This window comes from Kryptolebias marmoratus, linkage group LG15 (assembly GCF_001649575.2).
Source record: "Kryptolebias marmoratus isolate JLee-2015 linkage group LG15, ASM164957v2, whole genome shotgun sequence".
Lineage (NCBI taxonomy): Eukaryota > Metazoa > Chordata > Actinopteri > Cyprinodontiformes > Rivulidae > Kryptolebias > Kryptolebias marmoratus.
In genome coordinates this window covers 34,961,739-34,982,433 of record NC_051444.1, presented here as the reverse complement: position 1 = coordinate 34,982,433, position 20,695 = coordinate 34,961,739, and the positions used below count along the sequence as shown (strand labels likewise).

The following is a 20,695-nucleotide window of genomic DNA, read 5'->3' as shown; positions in this document are numbered from 1 at the left end:
ATTAACTACAAATAACTCTTAAGAAGTTAAAAGAAGTACTCTGTGAGAGTTAATATTAAAATCTAACACTGAATTAGTGTTAGTAAGTGTTAAATTATTAACTCCAGCAGATTTGATATTTGACACTTTATAAGAGTTAAGGTACCAACTCTCCCAAAAGAGTTAAATTAACACTTTCCGGTGTGGACCAATATAGACACTTTAAAAGTGTTGAAATCAAATCTGACAGTGTTAATCTGGGCCTCCTGGATTTGCTGTGTAATCAGTCAGACAATTAATTGGTTTATATCTAAGACCAGGGTTTCTCAAAACAGTTCTAAATAATTCAAACTAGTCTAAAACTAGATACAAAACTAGTTTAAATCTGGGTCATGTATCTTTGAGTACTCTATAGGGTCTATTTTCATGTCTGTGGGTCAGAAACTCAACGACAGCCTGTGTGTGTGTAAAATGTAAATGTCATCAGAGCAGAGACAACAGCTGATTGTTGCTGTGGTCTCAGAGCTGTGACTACATGGAGACCCTTTTCTCTGCTTTTCTGTGTAAAACCATCTCGCTTGTGCAGTTGTTTATCAGTAAGCCAAAAAATTTTTAAAATCTCCTTAAATTGTCACTAATTTAAAAAAAAAAAAATTTTCAACATTTGGGATCTAAATATATTTTGCTCTTTTCTCACAAGCTGTAACAATCACAATGTCCTGACATACTTTAGTCAAAGTTTAGAAAACCTTCACTTGTGTTTTTTATCCATCAGTTTCTGACCAGAGTCTGAAAACGTTCAACTTAATAAACTGACCGCGTTCTTTCCACATAAAACATCTCAGAGACAGAGAAATGAAATAAAAACACATCTGTGTGTTCTTTTTCCTCTGACATGACACAGTCTTGCTTATTTAAAGAGGGTGTTCACTTAAATTAAAGCCTAGACATCTGAAGGAATGCATATCACCCACTGCCTTTTACACCAGAGGGCTAATTTAAGATCATCTTATGCATAGAAAGGACAGAGTTGTAGCTATTTTGGTAAAGCCTTGAAAATAACATTATGCTAACATTTATGATACGTGTACGTAAACTTCTGACCACCGGTGTATACAGAAACTGCTTTGGAATCCATATCTAAACTGGTTTGATGCCAGTTTTAGACTGGTTTAGAGCCTTTATTAAAACTATTTAGGGACCAATATTTAAACTGGTTTTAAACTAGTTTTAGACTGGTTCAAAACCAGGACTATTTTAAACTGGTTTGAGACCTGGTTGAAGCTTCAGATTGTTTGTAATAGCAGATTTTTATTGACAGACTCAAAGTAAAATTTGATGCTGTTTAATCTGCAGATAGGAAACAAGCTGTAGCTCAATTATCGGGAACTAAAACTGAAAACCTTGCTCTTCCACTTTTCCTTCCCACCTGGGAACAACCCAAACTACAAAACATGGACCCGCCTTCTCCGCCCTTAGGTCTCCCTCCGTCCAACACAAAGGCAGCTTTCACGACCAATTTTCTATGCTGCAACAAAAGAGGAAACTCGACACTCTGCAGCCTTACTTTTCTCCAGAACAATAAATAGCAAGCGTTTTCTCACCGTGAGACAGTGACACCTGACACGCTGAAGTGAAAATACTCGGACTGGAGCTGCTCCACAAATCAGCAATGATCAGGACAATTTACAGTCTCATCAGTTCCAAAACAAAGACGTGTAAGAACAGGCAGATCAGGGCGGCATTTGTCCACAATAAAAAGTCACACAAAATAAAAATTAAGCAGCTTGTAAAGCAACATCTGAGTAAATGTGTCACTAATGAAAACATGTAACCCATTCCATCATTTCCAGTGAAAATACCATTCCTGAAAGGAGCGCATATCACCCATCGCCCTGCATACTGACGTTATAACTCTAGAGTTCAGAGTACGGACTGTGAAGGACTCTCAGCTACTAACTCTTCAGCGCAGTACCTGTAAAAATAACTAACTTATTGCCATTTTTGGATTTGATAAAGTTCATTTGCTGTGACCGCCATCTGGAAGTGAATTGACTCCAGTTGGAGATGTACATCCAAAACAAATGAAACAGGACAAGACGTCACGAGACGGGACAAGTCACTGGGTCCAGAGGAACACAATGGGACAATATTGTTGTAATATTTTTAAGAAAAAAGCTTTTGCCACAAACTCAACCAACTGGTATCTTTCTTTCAGACCTTAGACTGGTGCTTCATTTCTACATGACATGACTTCTCATTAAAGCTGTGTTTACACTAGGGCTGCACAATATTAGAAAAACTTGCTCCGTTTAATATTACGATCATGACATCATCTGGAATAAACCTACATTTTCCTCACTCCTCACTTTCTCCTGTGATCACTATCATCATACTCAGACGTGAGCATTAAGGCCAGTGAGTCTGTAGGATTGACCCAGTACATTATTAGCAGCAGAATGAATGAATGCTACTTGGAATATCACACCTATGATTTGTTGCAGTCCAAGCAGTCCTTTGTCATAATTATACTGATATTGTCATGACAATAAATTTGAGATATATTGTGTATCCCCAGTTTACACACGCTTTACGGAAGGGGCCAAAATTAAGGGACAACCCTTTTTTAAAAAAATATTTTCTTGAACAAAAAAACAAGACATTTGTCATGCTTTTCAAATTTCATTTGTCACAATTTTCAAAATAAATTATGAAATAAACCTTTCTCAAAATATCTTTATCAGTCAGAACAAAGTTTACTGGAACCATAAAAACATTAATTTCTTGTCTTCCTTTTAAATTCAGTTTTTACCGATTTCTAACGGAAACATTTTGCCACAATTCAAACATTTCACTTTAAAATTACAGCAGAAAATAAAATTTGAGGCAGACACTCTGAAAGGTGTTTGAGTTGTTGAAACTCAGGACATGAAAGTGAAACTTCTGTCTGTTTTCTTATCATTATTTTCATCATAAAGTATTGCTCACACTGACGAACACAGAGGTGAATAAACAGCATGGGTTGAGAGTAAACAGTACAGGCAGATTCACTTTCATTTCAAAGTTTGATTGACTTTCTTCCTCTCAGCTCAAACAGATTAATCAGAGGGTCAAAAAAACTTCTCCTCAACTTCAAAGATCACAAATGACTGATGAACTTTGCATCAAGGCTGTTCTGTTTTAAATAAATGTGTTATAGAGACTTTGTTTCTTAGCAGGTACCTTTAGGCTATAGAAGCTGCTCAACATACAGACTCCATATGGGAAGCTGGAGCAGTTACAGCCTCCCCACAGGATGGGCCAAGTAAAAGTTTTAAGTCCTGCCCTCTGTGTAAAACAAACAAGACAATAAAACAAACAATAAAACAAGAGTACCACCAACGGTACACAATACACCAGTCAGCAAACTGACAAATAAATCAAAATCCAAAGAAAGACTTCCCTCTTAAGTATATTCATGACTATGGTGGAGTAAAAGGTCAATTTTAATGACAATGTCCATGATGTAAATTGTCAAACAGTTCAATTATAATTAAAAAAACAAACACGTAAGAACATGAAATTACAGCTATCAGTTGCAATGGGAAGAACTTACCTGTTGATGACTACCAGCCTATTCAAACAGTTTTATGATCAGAGTAGTAGACTTCATGAGTACCACTGAAGATTCCTTTGGTGGAAATGGTCCTAACCAAAATAAGACAATGTGGAGCCGTAGTCTAAACACATTTTCTATCCTAAACATTAGTGGAATCACAACTTATGGATGGACAGAGAGGCACAATCTAGGGAACAAAGTGTTTGACATTTCTACATTACTCAGATGTCAAGCTGGAGCCTTTGTTCAAACGTTTTAACACCTTGACCTTTGATCCAGTAACCTTGAAATCAACAGGGACCATTCTTGACCCATGAGATGTCCAGCTGAGCAGTTTGACATGGTTACCAATTTAGAGCTCAGACAGGGAATAGTCCACAGATGGACAGATGAACAGAGGGCACCATACCATACCAGGATTCAGTACATCCTGTCTTAGGATGGCCGTAAAACACACACACACACACACACAGCTCAGAATTTTTTCAGGCGTTAACTGTCATTGATTCATGTAGTTTTGACCCTGCTGCTGTTCAAATTGTCATTTCTATAATAAGTTTAGCTGTAATTAATTATTTGATACTTTTTAAAAAGGTAACATAACACCATACTTGTGTGCAAGACAGTAGGCGGGGCATAAAGCTCCACTTTGCTAGTGAACAGATGTTGGTCCCAAAAATATAACATGGCAGCTTCTGAAAACCGGTCCTGCTGGCTACAAGTCCCAACAAGAGAAGGAGGGGACAGTTGTTGTAGGATTTTAATACATGTCTATGGCTCAACACAGCTTCAGTGGTGCACTGCGGGGTCTTACTTCTCGACATGTTTGTGAATTGCTGCCACACAAATTATTTAAAGAGGTGGACACATTTTCAGTTTCATTTCAGTCTTGCAAGATCTTGAGGCATGAGAGCTTGTTACATGTACTATCTAACGATTACTTTCTTAACGTTTCATTAAAATCTGTCCAGTGGCTTGTGAGATATTTTGATAAGAGACAGACAAACACACACCAACAGGCATGATCGCCTCCCTTTCATGGAGGAGGGTGATAATAGCATTTAACAGTTTCAGGACTGTTCTCTTTATTCAATCAAATTTCAGTTCCTAATATTCTTCTTTTGACCAGCACTGAGGACTAGTTTCATTATTAATTCTTCTCCTTGTGTGTCTGATTTGTTCAGACATTCAGCATATAAATAAAACAAAGAATAATAAAGACCTATTGATTATCTGATGATTGGATTGGCGGCTGCAGCTCCTCGTGTTTACCCTGCAGACTGTAGAAGCACATGCGGAGGAAGAGGACCACAGACAGGTAAACCTGTTTAATTTGAATGAACGTGATGGTGAAGATAAACGCTTACCACCCACAACAGGAAGCATTCCTCTGATGCTCAGGTGTGTCTCTTTCTGCTGAAACATGACACCATCTGCAGTTGAAACTTTTAACCACCGTCGTTCTCAGATGATGTCATCGAAACACAGAAACCAGTGATAGCTCTGACAGATGAAAGTTAAAGTTTTATTTGATCAACAGTCAGAGAGAGAACATTTCCTGTTGCACACTTCAACCGCTTCATGCTTACCACAGCTGATCCAAAACAACATCTAACTGATTGATAGGTGGATTTAGACTGGTTTAGGACCAAGCTAGAGAACCATATTTTACAGTAGTCTGGTACAAGGTCTATAACTAGTTTGTCAGCTGGTTTGGTACCCAGTTTTATACTCCGTTTAGCTGCTGGTTTGAACTGGTCAGAGACACAACTTGAGGCTGGTTTGGGAGCTTGAGGCCTCCCATTGGAGGGAAAATGTAAAAGAGATGTAAGAAACATGTTGAAGTCGGGATTCCCTGTGGGACATTCTTTCAAACAGGGTGAGCAGGTTGTAAACTGGGTGTATCTGAACAAGAATCAACAGGACTGTCAGCTGTAACACACATTAAGAACTCATAAAGCCAAAGGTGAAAACCTTCCAGCTTTCTGTCTGACATCCATCCAGATTTTTACCTCCTGCAGCTGCAGACTGAATCCAGCCAGCACTGCAGAGCAGAGGCTCTGCATCTGAAATCGTAATCAGACTCACATGTCAACAGAAAATATGGAAGCAAACGCACACACAGTGACCCACATCTCCATCTGTAACAAATCGAGCTGGTGGCTGTTGTTAAATTTCACTGGCAGGTTAAAAGGTCAGTCAGAGATCCAATCGCCTCTCTGGAATCAGACAAACCTGATTGAGTCTGTGACATCAGCTACTCTTTTAATCAGAATTCCCTGATGGAAAATTTAGATAATTTTAAATACCGTACTCAAAAAACTAGACTTGTTTTCTTTCTTTTTGAAGATGTCTTGCGTTTCATCTAAAAGGATTTTTCAATTCAGATGGCGAGTTTCAGTCTTATAAACTGTAAATAGTTTCACTTTAGAAACCTGAAACTCTTCAGATGAGAGGTAGGATCTCAAGGACACAAACAAGAAGCCTTCCACTAACCTGACTGAGAAACTACAATGACCTTTTCTTCAAACTGTTTCCAACACAGGAGATGTTTCACCCCCAGAACCAAAAATGCTTCAATCTCAAGCTTGAACGGGTCTGACTGCTCAGGTACTTCACGTCAGTCTGCAGATTATTCAGAAACAATCAGGGGACGGACAGCTTTTTATGTGAACACAGTGTGATCTAATAGAGAAATCTTACAATTTTTCCAGTATTTTCTCTGTTTTAACATAATGTCTGCTAACAATCTGTTCACCTAATGCAACCAAAAAGATGTGGAAAGATATAAGTTACAATCAGACTCCAACAGCTCAAATGTTTATTCCTGAATTTATCTGAGCTTTTAAATGATTTCAATCTGATTCTGTTTCCCCTAAAAGCTGACAGGTTTGGGGTTGTGAGGGTCTTAATGACTATTTTTATTCTATCTGCTTAACTCGTGCTAATGAAGTGGATTAAAGATAAATAAGCTAAATTCACTGACCACTTTATTAGGTACGACTTGCTAGTACAGAGTGGGACCCCCTTTTGCTTTCAGAACTGCTTTAATTCTTTGTTGGATATATTTGACCAGGTGTTGCAAACATTCCTCAGAGAGTCTGGAGTCTGGTCCATATTGAGATGATAGCATCACACAGTTGCTGTCAGCTGCACCTCCATCATGTGACTCTCCTGCTCCACCACATCCCAGAGGTTCTGGCTGTTGGAGTTCAATGAATCCACACTCATAAAAGCAGGCAATGTTTTCCAATTTATTCTTGTTGGTAGGTCTGTGTGCAATATGTTAGCCTCAGTTTCTTGTTGTTAGCTGACACTAGTGGTACGTAGTGTGGTCCGTTGCTGCTGTAGCCCATCTGCGTCAAGGCTGGACTTGTTGTACCTTTGTTAGTAACGAGTGGCTATTTGAACTACTACCGCCTTTCTGTCATCTCCAACCAGTCAGCTCTTTGACATCACCACAGCTATTTTTATACACAAAACTGCCGCTCGCTGGATATTTTCTCCTTTCTGGACCACTTTCTTAAAACCCTAGAAACCCAAGGTTGTGTGTACAAATCCCCATAGATCAGCAGTTTCTGAAATACTCAGACCAGCCTGTCTTTCACAAACAACCACACCAAAATCAAAGTCTCTTAAATCTTCTGTCTTCCACATTTTAAGGCCCAGTTTGAATGAACATGCCTGAAGGTACTGAGTTGCTGCCATGTGGTTGGTTGTTAACACAAATAGTTGATCAGCCAACTGACAAAGTGGACCTAATAAAGTGAACTGTGAGTGTATAATAGGACTTACAGAGGCACCGAAATGCATGTGATTTGGTGGTTTGGCTTTATAAATAGTTTCTGCTTGTGCGTTTTACTTCTTTTACCTGTGGCCAGTGTGGCAGGGGAGACACTGTTCAACTACTGCCTCTCCTCAAAGAGAGTCCATACATGTTCAGAAGGAAAACAGCAGCTTTATCTAACACTAATGTTAACATTAGTTAGCTACAGTAAACTGCATTAAAGGCAAACCTTACAAAAAGTCACCATCACAGTGTGACTGGCCTGAGTCAACATCTTAGGAAAAAGTTAATCAATTAGAATATTTCCTCCTTACAAAAACTCAAGATGGGAGATTCAGGTAATGGTCTGAACATCAGTATTAGTTGGGCAGACATTGCCTTCGATTCCGGGGTCACTAACCATACAAATGTTACAATTTAATACATTGTTTGTGGAAAAAACTACGCTATATGTTATTAAATATTAACTGTGTTGATTTCTTTTTCGTACAAACTCCTGCAGGTCGAGGTTGTGTCATTCGCCTCGCAGCAACACTCCGGTCTAATAACTAAATCACAGAAGAGGAATATAGGATTTAGTGTTCCCTCGCCCAGACACGGGTCACCGGGGCTTCCGGGGCCCCACTCTGGAGCCAGGCCTGGAGGTGGGGCACGTTGGCGAGCCTGGCCTGCGAACGCCTTGGGATTCTGGGTCTGGGTCTCCCTGCTTAGGCTGCTACCCCCGCAACCCGACCCCGGAAAAGCGGAAGAGAATAGATGGATGGATGGATGGATGGATGGATGGATGGATGGATGGATGGATGGAGAAGCTTTTTCCTGCTTTTCACAAGATGTTTAACTATAGCTGTGTAAAATAAATACATAATACACAGCTGCATACACAGCCCAAACACACACCCAAACTTTTTTCTCCCCCTGAACAACACAAAGACAAACACACACCTACAGCGGGTTGCAAAGGTATTCACCCCACAGTATTCTTAGTGTTTTGTTACAATACAACCTGGACTTTTCTTGGAGTTTTATTGAGTTTCAAGTTATAATTCTACCAAAAATACTCCAGATTAATGAAGGCAAATCAGGGAAAAAGAATTAGAGATCATTTTAAAAATGTATAAAGAAAACTTTTAAAAATTAGTGGCTGCATATATATTCACCCCAGTCATTATGTTCAGAAGCCACATAATTAGGAAAATAAGATCCACCTGTGGGCGATCGAACTGTTGTGATGTTGTTGTTGTTTTCGGCTGCTCCCTTTTGCAGAGGTCAGCACAGCGAGCAAACTCACATGAAAGATTCGGCGATTGTTTTATGCCAGATGCCCTTCCTAACGCAACCTAGACTTGAACCTGCAGCCTCAGGATTACAAGACCACAGCCCCTCAATCTAAGTGTAGACAGACAGGAGGCTGACCACGTTGGAGAAAACGTCCTGTTGTAGATCTCTCTGTTTTTAGTCTCATGTCTGCTCTGCCTGCTCCAAGCTGCTTAATTCATCATTTATCTTCTGATTTTAGTTTTACAAATAATGTTGTTGTTTTTTTTTAAATGTCCACTGTTGGACACAGGAGGTTTTGCTTCATGCTATTCCTGCATTTAATAAGAGGTCTGGCACTAGTAGTGAGTGTATCAGTGAGCTCAAACCAGCAGAATGTGAGCATGGAGCAGAAATGTTTCTGCCCCAACGAGCCTCTGAGCCTCTGTTTGAGCTGCCTGCAGTTCTGATCACTGCCGACAGGAGATCTGATAAAAATACTGACAATAACTGCAAGTAAGTACAAAACTGTGAATGATTCATCAAAACTGATATTTTAAAGAGAGTCACAACAGCTGGAAAAATACAGAGCAAAACAATACACAACAAGCCAAACAAAAACACTGTTACCCCACCATGGAGGCTATGTTTCTGGTAGCATTGGTTGGTTTGTCTGTTAACAAGAATAATTCTAAACTAATGAACAAATTTTGATGACATTTTTAGGAAATGTTTGGGTTGCCCCTACAAAGTGATTAAATTTGTGTGGTGGTCCAGATTCTACACACTGACCTGTTGTGTTACTGAGTTTCTGACAGTTTTATTAAAATCTGTCCACTGGTTCATGAGATATTTCACTAACAGACAAACAGAACTGACGCGTGAAGTCAAAACTTTTGAGAAGCAATTTTATGCTACTCTCAGATTCTACCACACCCAGCTTCAGCTCATTATTTTATAGAAAAACATCCAATATTTGTGTATCAGGTTCACATGTTTGGGACTAAAACAGTTTATGTGCTCTCTGTTCACATGGGAAAGAAGAAATCAACAAACAAACTAATGACTTTTAGTTTCACAGAACCCAAACCTAACCTAACCTAACTTAAACTAACCTAAACCTAACCTAACTTAAACTAACCCAAACCCAAACCTAACCTAACTTTAACTAACCCAAACCTAACTTAAACTAACCCAAGGCAATGAACTCGTTAGGCAGGAACCTTCAGTTTGAACATCTACAGGTTTTGAGACGCGTTTAAAGACAAAGTTCTCTGTTTGGACCTGGTTCTGCTTTGACAACTCGTCTCAACCTTATCAGAACTTTAACAGAACCTCACAGTTCTGACCCAGCGGCACCCGGTTCCGTTTAAAGCCTGGCCCTGATCAGTGATCGGTCCGAACCTGATCACCCGAGCTGCCGCGCGCGCCTCGCGCTCGCAGGTTCTGGTCACGGATCTGCGGGTTACTCACGCCTCTGATTTGTTGCAGTCCAAGCAGAAAGTCTCGGTTCGGGTCTCTGTGTCTGGTTCTGGTTCTTGTCTCGTGGGCTGGCTCCGGTTCGAAGGGAACACCGACGCTGCAGCAGTGCGTCTACAAACTGAAGCCGAGAGACGGAAGGAGGCAGGCGGCGGGGAGCCCGCCAGTGTGCCGCCCCCGTGTGGCAGAGAGTGGAACAACACCTCCAACCCCGGAGAATGAGTTTGTCTGTCTGTAAGCAAAACGTTTCATGAACCATGAAATCAAAAAGTAATCATTAGATGTACTGATTAACACAATTCAAGATGGCCGCCAAAGCAAACTGACCTTGGAAAACACAAAACTCAGCATTCACACTGCAGGGAAATGCGACCCAATTCCGATTGTTGTTGCCCCATGAGACACATATCAAATCTGATTTTATCATTTCCGACCCAGCCGCTGCGTTCTCACTCAAGTCTGACTTTTTGCCTAAATCCTAGTTTTCTGCGTGGTTGTTAACACTACATTTTAAATCGTCACCTTCTTAAAATAATTGCCTAAGTCATTTTTTGCAATTTTTCAGGAAACACAAAAAACTGAACCATTTGTTGATTGTTGAGATGATTTAGGTAAAAAAAAAATCATTTTTGAAAAAAAAAAAAATGACTTAGGCAATTATTTTAAGAAGGTGACAAAATGCGACCTCCATCAGTCTCCAGTTCCTGAAATGACCCACAAACGTTGAAGGTATGACGTCATACTGCGCACGCTGAGTTCAAGGAAGTAAAGATGGACCCTGCAAGTGTTACAATTATTCAGTACATGTTTGTATTGATTTAGAACAGGAGTGGTCAGGCCTGGTCCTCGGCCACCGTCCTGCAGGTTTTCCTTGTTCCTCTGCTCCAACACACCTGGTTTAAATCAGTGGCTGATTAACAAGCTTCTGCAGAACATGAAGAGGTGATTTAACTTCAACCTTGTCATACTGTGTAGATTTCTGATGTGTAGGTTATTGTAAAACATTTGAGGAGGCTCAAACTTTGCTCTTGAGCAACCAGACTGTTTTGTTTGTTTGTTTTTCTCCAGCACTTCTTTCAGCATTTTTAGGGCTGCCTTTTTATTGTGACATATTGCCCTGAATGTGTTTTTAAAAAATAAAGGAACCAGGGCCCAAGTTAAAGAGATCTAATGATCATACAAATCAAAATAACTGGGAGAAATAATGGCATCATCTACTGTCACAAAGCACATTCAATAAGTCCAGAATACAAATAACTATAAATCAAAATATTACTTTAATCACATCATACAAATAAAACCTCACAAAAACATGCTGGCAATCTTTGCAATAATATGGAGTTTATTGGTGGGTTTATTAAATGTTTTCACATTTAAATCAATTTTAAAAGTTTTGAGTCAGTCTGCTGAAAAGGGAGAAGCTTCAGATAAATTTGATGTTTTATTTTCTCATTTGGCGTTTGTTCAGGGAATCAGATTATTTTCAGCTGAAATCTGAAATCAAATCTTGAAACTGTCAATTCTTCAGCTTCTTTGGTGTGTCAGCAGCTGCGAGTTTTCCCCAACTTTCAGCAATAATTGAACATTCAGAATCTGTGGTTATTGCTTTAGCATTAACTACTGGAGTCAACTCTTTGCAAAATATTTAATATTTGCAATTTGTGAGACCCCTTTCTCTAGATTACGATTTGGAAAATAAAATCTGTCTAAATGTCACATTAGCAGAAGTTGGACTTATGTTCACATCAACATCCTAATTACATAAAATGATGAACACTTTATTAAATAATTAAAGCTTCTTTCAGTAATTGAGCTGTCAAACTGTCTGATGCAAACAAAGCTCTGTCCAACGCTCCTGAAAAGTGGAGACGGATGTTTGTCCGAGTCCAGTAGCAGAAGTCACCTCGCTCAGGGTTTAAAAAAAAAAAAATAAAAAAAAAAAAAAAAAAAGTTCAATGTGCATCAGCAGTTGACCAAAGGAGCGGCCATGTTCCTGACAGTGTTGGACTTCAGCTCCGGAATGAGGCTGATCTTCAGCAGCTTGTTGGTCGAGTACTTGTTCTTCACCGCCTGCGAAAGATTTAACAGTGACAGTCGGTCGGTGCTTCAATAAGGAGGAGTTTTACATTTCTGAGACTTACCTGGAACTTTGTTTTCCCCTCGTTAACCAACACCACATTCTTAGCTACGTGCTGCATGATGGGCTTTAAGTGGGCTTCATCATAGGTCGAGTAGCGCTGCTGCATGGGCGACTGAGGAAGAGGAGATGTGTTAATCCCATTACTCTGAAAAAGCTATAGTTCAACAGGAAGTTCACTAACCCACGGCTGCCAGCCGAACAGCAGCTGGGAGAAACACAGGGAGGCAGCAGCAATCTCTGATGGCCGATAATGAACCATGTCGTAGTCCAGAAGGGTCAGCTCCATCAGGTACTTGGCCAGAGTGTGTTTCTTTACATCAGACTGACAGATGCACACAGAAACAACAGTCAAGTCAGAACAACCCAATTAGAAGTCCAAGCCGAGCAAATCCAGATATTCACCAATCAGACTCACGTTGGCCACCTTGGAGGCCTGTCTGAGGAAGTGTAATGGCAGCGGACGTCCTAGCTGGAAGTTGAGGCTCCTCAGAATCAGCTGCTCCATGACCAGAATCTGAGACTTTGTGTAGGCATTGTCTGTGATGTAGGCAAAGTCTCCAACCTCCGGAGCATAAATCTCCTCATATTTGCAGGCCAGCAGCATGGCCGTAATGCCGGCTAGCTGGAGCTTCCTGCGAGACACAGGCTGGACCTACAGCACAGCAGCAGAGGGGTTTAGATACGGTTGAGCCAAGGAAAAGGCAGTTCAGACAGGTCTTACCTGGAGGAACCGGTCCAGAATAGCAACTGTGAGATACAGAGTCTCCTGCAACAGCTGGAACTTTGCGTGAACCTGGACTAGCCAGTCAACGAGGAGTGCTCTCATGCTTGCTGTGATCTCGTATCCTTGCATGTAGTCCGCTCGTATGGACTGCTGGACCTGAAGAGACACAAACGTCAGAACAGAGCCACAGCAGACAACAGAGCCACGGCAGAAACCCACCTCCAGGACATGCAGATAGCTGTAGATCTCTTTTACATATAGAGAGCAGTGCTGACGCTGCTCTCCATCCTGTTCATCCACATCGTGCCCAGTGAACAGCACCTCAGAGAACGCCTGGCACAGTTCGTCCTCCTTCATGGACACGTCGGCCTCTGCAAGTGACTGAAGCGGCTCTGCAGCTGCTGGGACCTGCACCACAGCAGCCTCCTTAGCAAGTTTAACTTTCTGGGAACAAGAGGTTTTGGATGGCATCTGTGACTCTGCCAGCTTCTGTGGAAACATCAGATCAGAGAATGGTTGAGTTTCTGAACATACTTTAAAAAAAAACAAAACAAACAAAAAAAAAACTAAGGACTCAGCAGACACACAGTGGACAAATTACAAAAAACTAGATTCATTTTAAAAGATAAGCAGTAGAAACAGGTTGACTTTAAAGCCAACACAAATTACAGGTCGATAGCTTTGATGTTACCTAGTAAAAATCATAAAATACAAATAAGTCCATGTACACAGTGCATAAAATAGGAAGAAAGTTATATACAAAGCTTTAGCCTATAAAATGAAATTTTAAATAAAAATGTATCCCTAAATGAAGACTGAATAAATTTGCAAAATCAACATTGAAAACACCGAAATAAAGTGCACTGACTGACTTAAGACACCAGTGGAACTTTTCATTTCATATCATTTAAGAGTCTTGCAACAAATAGCAGAACTATGATGACAGTGATGTTGTCAGTCTGATATTTCTATCTGGGCCATCATCATTAACAGAAGTGAACGAGTTGTGCTTCTTACTGACAGGAGCAGTCTTATAACCTGCTCCTGAACACACAATAAGGTTTTATACAAACTACTCATCCAAGCTGGGTTTTGTGTTGCAGTTCTGACTTGTTTACCTTCGTTTTGACTGTAGCATCGGGAAAGTTGGTGAGCTCTCCAAGAGCAGCTCTCCTCGGAGCAGCCGAGGAGTTTTTACCCGGCTTCAGAGGGTTCTCTGCGGCCAACGGCAGCTGCAAAGACGGGGAAACAAACTGAACATACGCTGACAGAGCGACTATTACAGAAACTAAGTGACGCTAATTCAGTAGCCAGCGGACGATGCTAACAGTTAGCACAAAGAGCGAAATCAAACTGTTCACTCACCACAACACGAGACTCCACAGAGGACATGTTAACGTCTGCAGCAGAAGCAATGCGCTTAAATGTAGAAAACAACACTTAAAGTAATTTCTCAGAGATTTAAATACCAAAACCTCAACTTCACGTGAAACGGATCATGTAAACAACAGAGAAACAGGAAGCATTTAAATAGCGCTCCGGCCAAGCTGATTGGATATAGCTGAGGAAAGGAGGCCGTTGATTGGCTAAAAAAAAACATTAAATAGAATTTGGGAAACCCTTATTGGATAAAGTTGTGAGAAAGAATGCTGCTGATTGGCTGCTAATCTAATAGCAAACTACTATGTAAACAACTTAATATTTGGTAATAATAATAATAATCTTGGATTTCAGAAGGCCAACACAACAATGTAAGAAATACAAATTTATTTAGTTCTATATAACACAGTGGCGGCTGGTGGAGTTTTCTCCAGGGGGGGCTATAAGTCCAAAATAGACCAAAACATATACTAAGGTATCACACCAGTGTATTTACATGAATTGAAACAACAGAAGCAACAATATAATGTACATATAAATGCACATCACTCTGATTGGAATTCAAACCCCAAACATTTTAACAGTTTTTTTAGTATAAATTTTCTCAAACTATTTATTAACTATGAACTTATTTATTACCTTGTGTATGTAATTAATGCCCCTTTTACACGGGCTCTAAAGGTCCCGGCTCCACTCTACTCCGCTTGCATTGCGCACGTTTCCACCGGCATTTTTTCGAGGTCGGCCCTGCTTTTTTGGTCCCTGCTTCGGAGTATGGCTAGCCAGGCTGGCCCTGCTTCATGGGCGGCGCAAGCTTAGCTCCTGTTCACTCATTGGTCGTGGGTGTGGTCAGATGCAAGCATAAAGAGAGAAGGTAGGAATATAAACAACAGCGTTAGCTTACCCTGCAGCGTTTATGCCGTCTGTCCCCCAGCTGAAGGCNGCTGTAAAGCCTGAAATCTCCGGCNGATAACAGCTGTCCTACTCCGTGCAACAATTGCAGCATCCAGAGCATTTCTTCCACTGCGCCTCTCTTCCTGAAGTCTCAGGAGAATCCCCATAAGTTTAAAAAACAGCAACAACACAGGGCCAACGTTGTACATAACTCTTCCGTTGTTTATACAACTTGCGCCAAGTTTTCGTGGCGCATAATTGGAGAATTGGGACAGTACGGGTTACGTCATTGACTTGCGCCTCTGCGTCATAACTGCGACATCCAACATGGCCGACCAGTCCCTGTTTTGGTATTTTAAGAAGGTGCCAGTACGATTTTAAAAGTACAGTTTAGGTATTTTTGCATTCCAAAGTCATTGCAGGAGTTATTTGGCTGTTCATATGTGTTTTGTAATGACCTTTTGAATACGGAGCAAAGTTTGATGTTTGAGTTTGACTATAAAAAACAGCATTTTGCCCCTTTTCCACTGGCTCTACTACAGAGGCCCCACTCTACTCGGCTCTAAAAATGCATCGCGTTTCCACCAGCCAGTTTGGTCGGTAGCAGAGGAACGCCTCCTTGTGTTGTGGGTGGGACATTTTAAGATCTAAAACCAGACAGGCAGTCTGACACTTGTTCCTGTAACTGAACACACGATTTACATTTGAGCTGTTGCTACGTATAAAACAAGACATATGAGTCAACTGTAGGTCAAGCCTTAAAGGTGTTTGTGATTTCTCTATTTATGACCAAGATGGTTCTGGTACAACGCTTGCAGATGTTTCCACTTCCTCATTTCTGGTATAAGAATACTGCACCATCGGCTGCAGAGTGTGTGTGCTGTTAAACACAACTGTGTGCCTGTCACTCTGTTTGACCTGCACTCATTGTTATCGCAATAAAACAAAGTCTAAGACCTTTTTCTATGAAGACACTTTTTTGATCACATATTTCTGTGTAGTTATTTAATAAGAAGATATTTTTTTCCACAACAGTTGCTGTTTTTTAAACTTATGGGGATTCTCCTGAGACTTCAGGAAGAGAGGCGCAGTGGAAGAGATGCTCTGGATGCTGCCATTGTTGGAGGACAGCTGTTATTCTCCGGAGATTTCAGGCTTTACAGCGCCTCCAGCTGGGGGACAGACGGCAGAAACGTTGCAGGGTAAGCTAATGCTGTTGTTTATAGTCCTATTACTTTGCTACTGTCCCAAAATTGTCTATTGTTGTTTTCTTTGCTCTTCTTACGCATGTGTCAGACAGGCCTCCTCTCTTCCTGTATTTAGATCTCTTTTAAAAACACACTTTTATACTTTGGCTTTTAACACACCGTGATTTTTGTCTTTCTTGCCATCTAAAACATACCTGCTGTGAACCCGTATGTGTATGTCTCTTTTTATCTATTTATCTTTTTTATCTGTTTATTTCTTTTATCTATTTCCTTTTTACTGTTGTTATCTTTCTATTGTACAACACTTTGGCTACCCCTGTGGTTCTTAAAATGTGCTATATAAATAAAGTTGATTGATTGATTGATTGATTGATGTGAGGATCCTGCCTGTACCAGGTTTTTGATGTTCCTCTGTGCAGTTCTGTACCTGTAGCCTCTGGCAATACCATTTCAACTGACTGGATCTTGGAAATCCCTTAGCCATCTCTGTATGGAGCTCCTCTCAAGTTCTATCTGGCTTCTCTGCTCTGAGTTTTTGCAGTCTGGAAACAACCATAACACGACCCACTACTTCGTGTGTGTTCTAAAAAAAATGACATCCACATCTATTTGTTTGTTTTTTTCCAATGATTCAGACTTTTTTTTCCTTTTTAATGTGACCTGGATCAACAGTTCTCCTCAATTGCTGAAAGTCTTTCAGAGTTTTTCTTTAAATTTGCACTGCTTTTTCTCCCATTTTCAGTCTTTGTTTCACCCAGAGCTGAAACTGAGCAACACTGGAGAAGCAGATGGGAGAAAAAGGCATCACACAACAACGATGCCCCATGGCTACAGGATCTAAGATCTGATCACAGCAATCTCCCAGAAAAAGAACCAGTAACTATAACAGTGGCAGACATTCAAGACAGAGTTTCAGGAATGAAAAGCTGGTCTGCACCAGGGTCTTACATGATCCACACCGACTGGCTGAAGAAACTGACTGCTCTCCATGAAGACCTGTCAGCACAAATGAACCAGTTGCTAATGGAAAAGATCCACTCGAGTACTATAATGTTATTCCAAACTAGGCTAAAATTTTTCTAAGATGACATTAAAAACAAACAAGATTGTAGCTGTACATAAATGATCTTTTCTAAAGTTTTGGGCAGAAAAAGGAAATTGCAAAAAAGCCAAAAGTTAGAGCGAACAGAAGGGTCAAGGTTGTGCTATTTTAAAAGTTCCATCCACAATTTAACATCCTCAGACAGTTTTGTAGTTCAAGGATTGCTAGGCCTTTAAAACTGCAGTAGGTAACTTTATAAAAATGTATTTTTTACATATTTGTTAAAACTGTCACTATGTCCTGACAGTAGAATAGAAGACAGATAATCTGTGAAAAAAAAAATCAAGCTTCTCTGGTTCCTCCTCTGGTCCGGCTGCCATTTGCAGAAACATAAAGCTCCCGGTCAGAAACAACCAATCAGAGCCAGGAGGAGGGGCTTAGCAGTGCTACTCACACCCTTCCCCCGCACAGCGCATACAGTCATTCAAGCTCAAGATAGCTGGTGTGCTGCAGCTGTGCTAATGGTGGAGATACAATCTAATGTTACAGGAAAACTGACAATTTGTCCAGTGGCACTTGCTCAGAAAACGTGACGTCATCAGTGGCCCTGCTTACTAGCCTGCACATTCACGGATGTAGGGGAGGAGCTGTGGAGCAAGAAGGAGGGACCTGTAAGGTGGGCTTGTTCAAATTTTCAGGCTAAGTTCACAGTTTTCTCAGAACTCCCTACTGCAGCTTTCTTCTTCTTCTTCCAGCTGTTCCCTTTTCAGGGGTCGCCACAGCGAGTCCTCCTCCTCCATCTAACTCTGTCTTCTGTGTCCTCTGTCCTCACTCCTTGTAGCCTCAGTGTTCCACCTGCCTCCCTCTCATTCACACACAGGTACTCTGTCTTTCTACGACTGACTTTCATCCCTCGTCTTTCAAGTGCATACCTCCACCTCTCCAGGTTCTCTTCCACCTGTTCCCTGTTCTCAACTGTTGTGGCAGCAAAATAACTTCCAGGCACTGTTAGATGAAATCACTCAAACAGGTCTATTAATATGTTTTGCACAAAATATAGAGAGCATTAAAGACAATTAGGAATTAACATCCCAGGTCTGAACGGGGAAGCTCCGAATCAAAGCTCTGGCCCCCCAAGTCAACACAGGAGCTTTTATTAAATATATTGAAACACTGGACCAGAAGGAGGAGCAGAGGTCACAAAGGTGCAGGACTTCAAGGACTTAGGGTCCACTGTCCAGGAAAACAGGGAGTGTGGTAAAGAGGTGAAGAAGAGAGTCCAGGCGGGATGGAGTGAATGGAGAAATGTTTCAGGAGGGATTTATGATAAAAGGGTGGCAGCAAAGGTCAAAGGAAAGGTTTACAAGACAGTGGTGAGAGCAGCTGTGTTGTATGGTTTGGAGACAGTGGGACTGACAAAAAGACAGGAGACAGAACTGGAAGTGTCAGAGCTGAAGATGTTGAGGTTCTCCTTGGGAGGGACAAGGATGGACAGGATTAGGAATGAGGTCATCAGAGGTCCAGCACAGGTTGAAGGACTGGAATATAAAGTTAGAGGCCAGACTGAGACGGTTTGGACAGTGCAGAGGAGGGACAGAAGGATGTTAGAGATGGAGCCAGGAAAAAGACAAAGAGGAGACATATGGATGCAGTTAGAGAGGACGTGGACGTAGCTGGAGTTAGGGAAAAGCAAGGCAGTCTGGTTCCCATGAGGAGAAAATTCAACATCACTCCTATAAACAAGTTCATTCTGTGAGAACCCATGGGACTTGGAATAGAAGTCATAACATTATCAGGACTTATAAATGTAGTGGTATAGAAATACCTAATTCCACGCAAATAGTTTCCAGGTGAGAAGTCTGTATATAAGGAGCTGTGGCGTTCATTCAGGTGTGTGTCGTCTTTGCTCTCCCGCTGGGTGGCTTGCGTCCTGTGGGCTCTGGCAGTAATAAAGCAACAAAACGCTGGCTGGTGCATGTTGCGCTGGTATCCTGGTGGTAGGTGTTCTCCCTCCTTGCATTTTAGCTGGTCTTGGTCAGAAAATCTAATTTGGAGTGTGATCATAGGTAAAACGTCACGGCGCTGCGCTCCTTCTCTTCCTCGTTCTGCGAGTGTGTGTGCATGGTTGTGGATCGGCAGGTAAGAAATTAATATTCATTTAAGCTTCAGTTCGTTATAGTTTTATTTAAAATGGTGACTAATTAATTTTTCATAGGCTCCCCACAGTTGGACCATTGCTGCTCTGTTCTGCCCTGCTCTGTTCTGCCCTCGTCTCCCTGATATCTGTACCATCGTTTTAAAATTGGACTGCGGCGGCGTTATCTGCCCTTATTGAAGCAGTGTTTGGGGTGTGGCATCAACGCGCCCGGTTCACCTCCTGCTGCAGCATGGCAGGAGGGCCACGCCTGGTCCTGATGTTTTAAAGCATTTTGTCTATTGTTAATTTTGATTTCTGTACTTATTTCGTTTACAGCCCTTTTGTTCTTTATTTAGTCCGACTGATATTGTTATATTGGTTAATTGTTTGTTTGTTTGCAGTTGCTGAGGTCCGGTGACGGTGTTGGTGTGGTGACGGCGTCTCCCTCTTCTGTGTGCTGTGATCCTTGAGTGTGGGGTTGTCTCACTCGTTTGGTGTTAAAGGTTTTTATTTTTTTGGGTTTGCTGTGTTTGGTGGATGTCGTCCCCCTAGCCCCCCTCTGGCTGGTAACCTCAGCTACTGCAGCTTTTCTATTTTTCTTTTATTCCCTTTGTTTTCAGTCTTAAACTGATTTTAAAAAGAACATTTTAACGAATTTTAATAAATGGATTTTGCAAACTTTAAACTGTCTCAGATGTTCTAATCCTCACATGACCGAACCTGTGTGCCTTAAACCAAAGGTAATATTCTCTGGGCGAAATTCCCAGGGTGGCGTTGTTGAGCAACCAATTAAAATTCCACAAAATCTGAGTTCCATCTAGGGTCGCCACATAAACAACAGGTGTTACCCTATAATAAATTCTGCCATTACACACCACAGATCACAGTGTCCTCTGCAAACATCACAGTCCACAGGGATTCCTGTCTGTCCTCAGACATATCCTGCTGTCCTCAGACATGTCCTGTTGTCCTCATACGTGTCCTGCTGTCCTCATACATGTCCTGTTGTCCTCAGACATGTCCTGTTGTTCTCAGACATATCCTGCTGTCCTCATACATGTCCTGCTGTCCTC

General features: G+C 41.2%; 2 protein-coding genes and 1 long non-coding RNA gene across 3 annotated transcripts in view; 1 reads left to right on the top strand and 2 right to left on the bottom strand.

Annotated features, from left to right (window-relative positions):
* Positions 1 to 10,257, bottom strand: part of LOC108250663 (CD82 antigen) — a 38,792-nt gene extending 28,535 nt beyond the window's left edge. The window contains exon 1 of the mRNA XM_017440652.3: positions 10,092 to 10,257. The gene's annotated coding sequence lies outside the window, so the exon portion shown is untranslated. The remainder of the gene's footprint in view (positions 1 to 10,091) is intronic.
* Positions 10,258 to 11,355: 1,098 nt separating this feature from the next.
* On the bottom strand, positions 11,356 to 14,482 carry ccnb2 (cyclin B2). The gene is made up of 8 exons (XM_017440654.3): positions 14,327 to 14,482; positions 14,080 to 14,193; positions 13,181 to 13,450; positions 12,959 to 13,117; positions 12,653 to 12,889; positions 12,419 to 12,559; positions 12,239 to 12,349; positions 11,356 to 12,167 (listed from the first exon to the last, which is right to left on the bottom strand). Exons 1-8 carry the CDS (start codon positions 14,351 to 14,353, stop codon positions 12,060 to 12,062), a joined length of 1,167 nt encoding a protein of 388 aa, XP_017296143.1. The 5' UTR covers positions 14,354 to 14,482; the 3' UTR covers positions 11,356 to 12,059.
* A 1,652-nt stretch (positions 14,483 to 16,134) lies between these two features.
* LOC119617728 lies at positions 16,135 to 20,307 on the top strand. Its single transcript, XR_005234121.1, has 2 exons — positions 16,135 to 16,437; positions 20,024 to 20,307. It is a non-coding gene; the product is annotated as an uncharacterized LOC119617728 (long non-coding RNA).
* Positions 20,308 to 20,695: the final 388 nt, after the last annotated feature.